At 33.9% G+C, this 11,050-nt stretch overlaps 1 protein-coding gene across 1 annotated transcript; it reads right to left on the bottom strand.

The window, feature by feature from the left end:
• Positions 1-2,487: 2,487 nt before the first annotated feature.
• On the bottom strand, positions 2,488-3,927 carry LOC129920936 (cytosolic Fe-S cluster assembly factor NUBP1 homolog). The gene is made up of 2 exons (XM_056002487.1): positions 3,529-3,927; positions 2,488-3,474 (listed from the first exon to the last, which is right to left on the bottom strand). The coding sequence occupies exon 2, from the start codon at positions 3,453-3,455 to the stop codon at positions 2,529-2,531; it is 927 nt and encodes a 308-aa protein (XP_055858462.1). The 5' UTR covers positions 3,456-3,474; positions 3,529-3,927; the 3' UTR covers positions 2,488-2,528.
• Positions 3,928-11,050: the final 7,123 nt, after the last annotated feature.

The raw sequence follows: 11,050 nt of genomic DNA, 5'->3' as shown, positions 1-11,050 counted from the left end.
TTTTATCAATTAATATATCAAATTTAAAGTTAGTTTTAGTTTCATTTATAAGTAGCGTATATCAAGTAACCGTCATTCCGGGAACGCTTGTTTTGGGGTATATTTAGATTAAAATTTTATTTTTATGTTGATATGATCAAAAATCGAGCGCATTACATACAATATAATCTCAAAAATATTTCGTTTCACTTTGTGACATAAAAAATAAAAATAAATTAAGGTCAAAACGTCATTTCCGCTCTTAGAATCTGAATAAATAATGTGGTCTTGCACAAATATTTCTGCACTTTTTGGGTAAAATCAGTTTCCTATCTAAGTATGGCTGTAATATAAACTTTTATCAAAAAATTTAAAAAGAAAAAAAAAACAAAAGTCTCTGAACTAAGAAATAAAGTTATATTTGATTTATTTAAGACCTACTTTCTTAATATAATGATACATTTTAAACGATTAAGTAAATTGCTAAAGCCATTAAAAATCCGTATGCTTTTTGGCTAGTTTGGCTTAAGCATTTTACTAAATCGTTTAAAATTGTACGCTATTTTAATGTTAAAATTCCACAACACTTCAAATTTAGAGTATGCCGAGTTATAATCTAGCTAAAGAAGCATTTAAAAACCTTTAAAATATACACTTTTTTCAAGTCTTAGGGGGTTTTTAAGCCTTTAAAGTCGCTTGACTTATGCCGTTTCTGAAATAAACGAATTTTGTTGGTATCTAGCTATAGCTTTTGAACCCTGCTTCTGATTTTAATGAATAAAATAGCAGAATCTTTACCTTTTTATTGATGTATGACTTAAAGGCTTGCGTTTTATGATGGCGGCCAAAATAATTTAAAATGTCACATACATTCAGCAGTTGGAAACGCTGCCAACGCGGGAAATCTGGCTATAACTTTTGAACCCTGAGTTCAGTTTTAATGAATTTAATAGATTTTTATAGATGTATAACAAAAGAGCATGTGTGTCAAGATTGCTGCCAAAATAATTTAAAAACTGGTAAAAAATCATGTATTTAACAGTCTGACATACTTAATATATGCATAAATGAGAAATTTCCAAAAAAAAATTTTTTTGGGAAAAATAGATTTATGTTCTTTCTGAAATAAACGATTCAGTTAGAAAGAAGCGACAAATCAAGCTGGGTGTGACCTGACCGTAAGATATGTTTTTTTCTTATTCAATTTCTTTTCAAAAGCTTTGAATACACTGTGCAAGTTTTTTCAAAAAAATTTTTGAGACAAGTGCGCTGTTGACTGTTTCCCCCTATTTTGGACCTGAGAAATCGATTGGCATCATTAGTTTTTCGGTTTATCGGTACGACTTCCAACAAAAATTTTTTCGGAAGTTTTTTCAATAATTTTAAGCATTTTGCTTGGTTTAAAGTCATTTTTCTTGTTTATATTGTTTTTTATTCGACTCAAACATTATTTACTACCAGCATAAAACAAATAAACAATTTTATGCAATTTAGTTAACAATTTAGCAAGTTTTTGTTGAAAAAATTCAAAAAATTTGGATTTTTTTTTTTGCATTGTTATCGTTTTAGTATAGTATGTTTTAGTGGAGTAACTAAAGCAAATTACAGATCCAATTTTGATAATTTCTGTTCTTAAACGTCGGCAATGAAAAATACTTTAAAATCTATGTGTTAAAAATTGCCGGTGTTGCTTTTTTGTTTTTTTTTTTTTTAACTAAAAATAATTTTTTTTTTTAAACTTTTTTTTTTAAATTTCATATATGTATGAAATGATGTATAAGGATTATTTAGATTATTTACAGAAAAAAAATGTATGGGAGTGAAGGATAAGATTAAATCGTTTAGACGGTAGAAGCAATTTTCTTACAAATCGGCTTCAAATGCAAAAAAAATATATATTAAAACACAACGGCAACACATTCGTTACTAAGATATACATTTTCACAAAGCCAGTAGTTTATGCTGTTAGTAAATAAGGTTTGAGCAGAAAAAATAGCAATATAAACAAGAAAAATTACTTTAAACCAAGCAAAATGTTTAAAATTATTGAAAAAAACTTCCAGAAAAAATTTTGTTCGAAGTCGTACCGATAAATCGTCCAAAATAGGGGGAAACAGTCAACGGCGCACTTGTCTTATAATAAGGATTATAATCCTTGTTCGGATTTTAAATCCATCCAAAACTATAAAACAGAGCTCAACCTGGGGTCTCTCAATGCCTAATTTTATCCAATGAATCAAAATTATCTTAATCCAGCCTAGCGTTCGATAAAAATATGAGTACATCCCCAAAATATGGTAAAATATGTACCTAGTTGTTTTAATATCAATATTTTATTCACTCTTCATTTTCTTTCATGTTCTAAAACATCAACATTTTGAAAATCATCTTTCTAAAGGGTCATAACCGTGACCCTCCTCTTTTTTTTAATTGAACGATTTGGAAAAGATAGAAATTTATTTGAAACGGAATTCAAATCTTATAATTTTATAAAATAAAGTACCTACATAAAAAAATATATAATTTAATAAAGGATCTTTTTCTTTAATTTACAAGTTCTGAACTATCGAATTACAAATATTTTTCAAAGCCTCGATAGTTGTCTCATTTAGATTATTGAGATCTTCTCCACAATCACAGGCTTTTGCTATTGCCGGATCAATCGGAAGTGATCCTAGAAATTTAACTTCCATTTCTTCACACATTGCCACCGCACCACCAGTTTTAGCTGGAAAGATATCCGACGAATTGCCACAATGTCCACAAACGAAGCGACACATATTTTCAACAACACCCAATATAGGAATATTTTGTTTTTTGCAAAATGATATTTCCTTACGAACATCCAACAATGATACTTCCTGAGGAGTTGTTATTATCAAGGCTTTGAGGTTTGACGACTTTTCGTCCTTCAAATAACTAACAACAGATAAATGTTCGTCGGATGTACCAGGAGGTGTGTCAAGTATTAGTAAATCAAGAAAGCCCCAATCAACTTCACTTAAAAACTGTCGAATCATTCCATTTTTCTTTGGTCCGCGCCATATTACTGCATCATCGGTTGATCCCAGAAGGAAGCCAATCGACATAAGACATATATTGTCTTCAACACTAACTGGCGACCATCCGGATCCTGACTGATGGACGTTTTCGTTTTCCACTCCGAGGATGCGAGGTTGTGATGGTCCACAAATGTCGATGTCTAAGACACCAAAATTCTGATTGGGAAATTGTTTTCCAAGGAAGCGCGATAGCAGCATTACTACAGAACTCTTGCCAACACCACCTTTTCCAGAGAGAATCATGAGTTTCTTTTTCACATCTTGTAATCGTTCGACGACAAGAGCTTTTCCAGGATCTTCGTTTTTGCTGTTTGGGTCACTGCAAATTTTCTGATTGGGACAACCCTGGCATGCGTTGCCAAATCCAGCGTTAGCACTTTGAACACCTGGACAATTTTCGGGTTCCTCGATCATATTGGGTATCGTGTGATTTCTGTTTTAAAATATTTATTATTTCACAAAATGATAAAAGAATTTACGAGTTTACCTTTATTTTGTTTTTTTTTTTACTACTGACAATGACAACTGACAAACGCAATTTGACAGTGATGCGTTCTTTTATTCGACAATGTTAACTATTGTTAACAATAGTTAACTTTCATCGTTCCTAAATGAGAAAAAAGTTACAAAGTGTAACATCGTGACGTCACAACATCGTTCCTAAATCCAGTGTTGAAGTGTCAAATAGTTACATTTTGTTACTTTTTTCAACTCAGCTCCTGGACTTGAGTTTCAATGTTAATCTGTCAAACACAACTAAATGGTGAAGAGAGGGGATGATGTGAGAAGAGAATTTCTTGTTTGTTTCCGTATTTGAAATTATTGAATGCATATTTTTGTTTCAATTTGCTTAGAATTCAATTAAAAAGAATTATTTCAGTACGAAATTAATTTTTTCTTGTTTATTCATCCATAAAATTAATCTCAAAAATTTTTCTTTTGACAGATCAACAAAATGTAACATTTAGTCGTTCCTAAATCAAAGTTGACATTTTGTAACAAAATCTAACAAAAACAAATACAACGATTTTTTTGACATAACAACAATAGTTAACATTGTTCAATAAAAGAACGGACCACAGGTACCCCGTTTGTATGACCGATTTAAAGATCGAATTGAAACTGAATCGAAATTTCGATCCAGGTATATGGAAGTACCAGATCGAGGAATCGAATTGAAATAGAATCGAAAACACAATTTTTCTTTTAAATATATTTACAGTAAAATAGAAAAATCTAACCAAAAACAACGCGCAAGTAAAACTAGATATCATAATACATACATACAGTGAATTTGCAAATAAGAAGACAATCACACACAATTTCCACCATAAATTATATCTCGAGTATTCAATTCGTTAGGTATATATGCATATTTTCGATTCGATTCAGCTCTCCGAGTTGGATCGGATCGACAAATCCGGATTCAATTCGATTCAGCTATATATAGACCTAAATCCTGATTAAATTCGGATTCAAATCGCCATACAAACGGGGTAAGGGAGTTCGAATTTTTTACGTTTACATGCAGAATAAAAATTTGATTTTGAAATCTTCTTTTATGCTGTTTATAAGGCGAACTGAATCAGGATTTCCCCTCAAGCAAGAAAACTGATGTCGTTTTCTATTGACTTTTGAGATTTATGTGTAAAATTCTCAGACTTTCCACTGCAAATAGAATATGAAATCTAGTTTTGTAATTGTGTGCGACAACAAATGTTCAGACAAATGTCAAACAGAGGAGTGTGTGTGAAAGTGCGTGTGTTTGTATGCGTGAATCTTGATAAAAATCCAGAATCAGAAGGTCTGTTTGGGTTCTTTTTGCACAAAAATATGAAACCTGTCAAATTTTAAGGAGTGGGGATGAAATTCTCTCAGAGAAAGAAAAATTGTGTAAAAGTACCCAAACGCTTTTGGCACAAATTTTCTGCTACTTTTTCTACAACAACAAAAATGTAAACAACAACACCAATTGAAAAAAAAATAAAGAAAGGAAAAATATCAAAACATTTTGTTTTGTTTTGTTTTACAAACACTTTTTTTTATTCATTTTTTCATAAATCATTTATAAAATAAAGCACTTCTTAACCATTAAAACACAAAAAATAAAAATAAAAACACAAAACATAGCCACATCGCCATGTTCGTACTTTGTTTTGTTCATTAAAAAATGTAAACACAAATTAAAAAAAAAAGGAATGAATAACATTAAAAACACTTTGTTTTATTTTTGAAACACTTTTTTTATTATTTTGTCCATAAAATATTAATTTGTTTTGAGCATTACATCACTAAAACGAAACAAATAAAAAAAAAACAAGAAAAAAATCCAAGCCACCATGTTTGTAGTTTGTTTTCTTTATGTTGTGCGACAAGAACAAATAAAGAAAAACAGAGAAAGCACTACCTTTTGACAGATTTCAGATTTTTGTTCGATGAAATTTTTTGGGCAGAAATTCGCAAGAAGGGGAAATTTTTTTCTCTCTCGCGGCCATCTTTTTTGTGAAAAAATGTACAATTTCTGAGTACCCAAACAGGAATTGGGTTAAAAAAGTTGAAAAAAGTTGAAATATTTCTGTTTTAGGCAGTACCCAAACAGACCTAGATTCTTGAATCTCAGATTCATTTTTTTGTCATTTTTTTGAATCTCAAGACGCAAATAGATCATGAAATCTGAGATTTTTCCACTATTTCCCCTCTTCACCCCCCCCTTTCAGCTGTCAAATTCACAAATCTCATTCTGAGATTCGTCAATAGAAAACGACATGAGTTCAGAAAAGACACTCCGACCTTAAAACGAAAAAAAAACTGGGTTGCACTCACATACTTGCAACTTTTTGTGTATGAACACAAAGTCGAATGAGAAATCGTGGTGAAAAAAACCAATGCATATAAAATCGGCTCCGCGGTGATTATAATTTCCATACTAAATTGAGCCGCCGTGGGACCCGTTTCGTAGTCGAGGTCGAACTCAGGCGGAGCGGATTCGGCCCGAGGTCGGACTCGTTTGCTTGAAGGGTTAGGTTCTACCCTTCAAGCAAGAAAACTGAGTTCAACAAAGAAACTCCGACCTCAGACCGCGAAAATCGGGCTTGCACTCACACACTTGCAACTTTTTGTGTATGAACACAAAGTCGAACGAGAATCGTGGTGAAAAATGAGAAAAGGAAAAGAAAGACAAGGCCAACAAGAGCCAAAGCGTCATTTTGTTATTTTTTGTTGAAGTGTTTGGTCGCGTCGTGTCTCGTGTCGTTGTTTGTATAATGTTAGTTTATTAATTATAAACAATTTTATTAAATTATAAACAATATGGAAAACAAAAAAGGTATGTTTTTTATATCGCTCAAAGTGTTTGGGTTAAAATGTTGTTTCTTCTTGTGTTGTAGATGTAATCTCTAATGATGAAGAAAAATCTAGAAGGTGAAACATGCGATTGGGTATCTAAAAAAACACCAACAACAGCAGCAGCATCAAATGAAATAAAATGAAAAAAAATGTATTGTATTTTATATTGTATTTATTGTGAAAATTTCGTTTGCCAAAATAAAATAAAAAATAAAACAGTTTCAGTGAAAAAAAAAATAAATCTTGTTCTTTTTTTGGTCGCAAATGCGAAATGTCATCCCTTTCTTATTCCTCTTTCTGGTAGGTTTTCGCTGCTCCGGCTCAGGTCCGCCTTCGGCTCCGTTTTCTCGGAATGGAGATTTTCACCACACCAATACATATGCAATCGACTTCGCGGTGATTATAATTTCCATACTAATTTGAGCCGCCTTCGGACCAGATTCTGATCCGAAGTCGGACTCAGCTCCGCCTCAGGCGGAGCGGATTCGGACCGAGGTCGGACCTGTTTGCTTGAAGGGTATATATCCCTGGATCGAATTGAATCCGGATTATCCGATCCGATCACTGACCTCAAAAGGCGAAATACGAGGAAAAATGAGGTTGCACTCACACATTTGCAACTTTTTGTGTATGAACACAAATTAGAGTCGACGGAGAAGCGTGGTGAAAAGTGCGAGAAGAGATCGCAAATGCGAAATGTCATCCCTTTCTTATTCCTCTTTCTGGTAGGTTTTCGCTGCTCCGGCTCAGGTCCGCCTTCGGCTCCGTTTTCTCGGAATGGAGATTTTCACCACACCAATACATATGCAATCGACTTCGCGGTGATTATAATTTCCATACTAATTTGAGCCGCCTTCGGACCAGATTCTGATCCGAAGTCGGACTCAGCTCCGCCTCAGGCGGAGCGGATTCGGACCGAGGTCGGACCTGTTTGCTTGAAGGGTATATATCCCTGGATCGAATTGAATCCGGATTATCCGATCCGATCACTGACCTCAAAAGGCGAAATACGAGGAAAAATGAGGTTGCACTCACACATTTGCAACTTTTTGTGTATGAACACAAATTAGAGTCGACGGAGAAGCGTGGTGAAAAGTGCGAAAAAGAGATCTGACCATAAACAAAAAATACCAAGACTGGAAACTTTCGTACGTCTTTCCCCCCAAAACCCTTTTGTGTACAGTGCTGTCTGTGAATATATGTGAAAGCCACCACGTTGGTTAATACGTTAATAAACACACATTTATAGATTCCCGAGATTCACCACACATCGGACACGAACACAACGATAGGTTTACGACATTCACCACACCTCGCAGCTTGTAGGCAAACGTCAGTTGACCGCCGAGTTTCCAGTATTGGTATTTTTCGTTTATGGATCTGACGAAAGAAAGGCAAAGGCAAGAAAATGACATAGCGCCATTTTGTTATTTATTTGTTATTTGTTGCAGTTCCTCGCGTGTCGTGCTCGTGACTTGTCAAACATATTAATAATAATAGGTGTGTTTTTTATTACCACCGGTCTTAACTGGTTAAAAAAAACGCCTCGGGGCTTAGCGAGAAAAATTGGCAGCACTGCATACTAAATGTTTCGAAATCACCTGACACAAAAAAATATAAATTTGTCATACTTTTCGCTTTTGGGGTTTCTTGTGTGTTTTTGAAAAAAAAAGTTTGACTAATTATTAAATAAATATTTAAAATAATAATTGTCATTCCAAACATCAGTTTTGATGTTTTTAAACAAATTCTAAACAATTTACGAACAAGTTAATTTGGTAGCACAGATTTAAATCTGTTGAAAAAGTTTAGCCCAGAGAATTCTCCGGGCTAAACAACTAAGCCCAAGGGGCTAAAGTGTTGTTGCATTTAACATGTAAATTGATTAGCCCCGACTGCGTTTTTTTTGTCCAGTTAAGACCGGTGGTAATAAAAAACACACCTAATATTATTAATATTAATTGGAATAAAAAAAAGGTATGCCTTGCTGAAATGTAGCTTAACAATTTTCTAATCAAAAATTAATCTTTTTTATGTTTTTTGTAGGAAAGCAGCCTGACACCACCACCACCCACGAACAAAGTTCAACAAATAAAATTTGTAGAATCAATAAATTATAAATTTGTTAAATCAATTACTCCTGCCGCTGACCTGTATGCTGTATCTTCAGAAAATAATTGTAAACATTTGTGAAGTGAAAAAAAAATAAATCTTATTCTTTTTTTGTTCCTTTTTCTGGTAGGTTTTCGCTGCTCCGACTCGGGTACGACTTCGGCTCCGTTTTTAGGAGTGGAGATTTTCACCACACCAATATATATGCAATCGGATCCGCGGTGGTTATAATTTCCGTACCACTCGGACTCACTTCGAAGCCGATTCGGACCGATGTCGGACTCGTTTGCTTGAAGGGTGGCTCAAATAGTATAGAAATTATAATCACCGCGGAGCCGTTTGCATATTTATTAGTGAGGTGAAAAACAATTACAAAATGAGTTTGAAAATTTTCACTTTTTGACTTTTTGTAAAAAGTGGCCGTTGTATTTATGCCTAAAAGCCTAGTACGCAGCTGGAGCAAAACGAAATTTTCCAATCAAAATTCGTTTTCGCTTTAAAACTTATTTTCTGATGTTTTTTCTTGAATTTTTTTGTTTGTAATTTTATTATTTTTAAGGCTTAACTACATACACCACTTTTTGAAAAAGTACAAAAGTGAAAATATTTTTTTTCTGGCTAGCGCAATTGTTTTGTAAAAAAGAGTATATAAATTGTTTTTTAGACCAAAAAATAAGCTTTCTGCATCATTTCTTTTTATTTTCCAGCACGAAAAACTATACAAAAATGCGTTTGAAAATTTTCACTTTTGTACTTTTTCACTACTTTTTAAGCCAATGTAGTTAAGGCTTTACTTTGCTATAATACACGATGGTATTTTTTCGTTAACAGCTGCGTTCCTTTGAAAATATTTATCTACTTCTTAGTACTTAAAGCTGCTTTTAACTACTTTTTCAGTATAGCAAAGTAGATCAAAGTAGTTTTAAGTACTAAAAAGTAGATAAATATTTCCAAAGGAACGCAGCTAACATGTTCGCTGTTGACTTTGGAGACTTCAAAATTTTTCATTTCGCTTCAGCTGCGTACTAAGCTTAACTGGCTGAATACAATGGTGTAGCTGTGGCTGTAGCTTGTAGTACTGTCAAAATTTTACTGAGGGAAACAACAATAAAAGTTGCCGGCGGCAGAGCAAAAAGTTGAGAACTCTTGAACTTGCGCTACAAAAAAAAAAGAATTTTGTCGGAAAAATAATTTCATTTTTCAATTTTTGAAGTAAAGGAATTTTTTTTGTTCAACCCGATTGCGCACTGAGCAAAACTCCACAGTTGAATGTGTGGGTGCCATTTAAAATGCACCACACATAAGCACTGTGTAGTTTTTTCTCTTATTGCAGCTTGTAGGGTCGAAGAGAAAAACCCCCCGAAGCCGGGTCTCTACATGGTATAAAAAGAGAAGGTATGATCATTAGAAAAATCTCAGTATCGAGAACTGTCAAAACTTATGGCTACTTAAGGTTTTGACAGCCCAGCCCATTGAAATTGTTGTTGTAAACAAATTTGTCTTGGAAATTGTTGTTGCTTTTGACTTTGTCAAAGCCAAACGTCAAAACCTTATTACCCCATTTTGTAAGATGGCGGCTCTAATGATCATACCTTGTCTTTTTATACCATGGGGTCTCTAGGTATTCCTTCCTCTATATCAGCTTGTCAGATCGGATTGAATTATCTGGAAATCCGGATTCACTTCGATCCTGGTTTATATAGATCTAAATCCTGATTCAACTCGAGTTCAAGTCGTCTTATAAACAAAGTCATATAAAGCAGGTGAGTACCATGGTATAAAAAGACAAGGTCCCTTCAAGCAAACAGGTCCGACCTCGGTCCGAATCCGCTCCGCCTGAGGCGGAGCTGAGTCCGACTTCGGATCAGAAACTGGTCCGAAGGCGGCTCAAATTAGTATGGAAATTATAATCACCGCGAAGTCGATTGCATATGTATTGGTGTGGTGAAAATCTCCATTCCGAGAAAATGGAGCCGAAGGCGGACCTGAGCCGGAGCAGCGAAAACCTACCTGAAAGAGGAATAAGAAAGGGATGACATTTCGCATTTGCGACCAAAAAAAGAACAAGATTTATTTTTTTTTTCACTGAAACTGTTTTATTTTTTATTTTATTTTGGCAAACGAAATTTTCACAATATATACATTACATTTTTTTTCATTTTATTTCATTTGATGCTGCTGCTGTTGTTTGTGTTTTTTTTAGATACCCAATCGCATGTTTCACCTTCTAGATTTTTCTTCATCATTAGAGATTACATCTACAACACAAGAAGAAACAACATTTTAACCCAAACACTTTGAGCGATATATACAACATACCTTTTTTTGTTTCCATATTGTTTATAATTTGATATTGTTTATAATTATACTAATATTATAATAACAACGACACGAGACACGACGCGACGCGACTATACACTTCAACGAAACATAACAAAATGACGCTTTTGTTCTTGTTGGCTATGTCTGTTTCACTTTTTATTCCATTTCTCACTTTCCACCACGATTCTCGTTCGACTTTGTGTTCATACACAAAAAGTTGCAAGTGTGTG

The sequence above is a fragment of the Episyrphus balteatus genome, chromosome 1 (genome assembly GCF_945859705.1).
Source record: "Episyrphus balteatus chromosome 1, idEpiBalt1.1, whole genome shotgun sequence".
Taxonomy (NCBI): domain Eukaryota; kingdom Metazoa; phylum Arthropoda; class Insecta; order Diptera; family Syrphidae; genus Episyrphus; species Episyrphus balteatus.
The sequence above is the reverse complement of the archived record's forward strand: the minus strand, read 5'-3'. Positions and strand labels throughout refer to the sequence as shown.

Bases quoted from the DNA above. Each gene is read 5' to 3' on its own strand.
- LOC129920936 (XM_056002487.1), bottom strand. From the start codon at position 3,455: ATGATCGAGGAACCCGAAAATTGTCCAGGTGTTCAAAGTGCTAACGCT.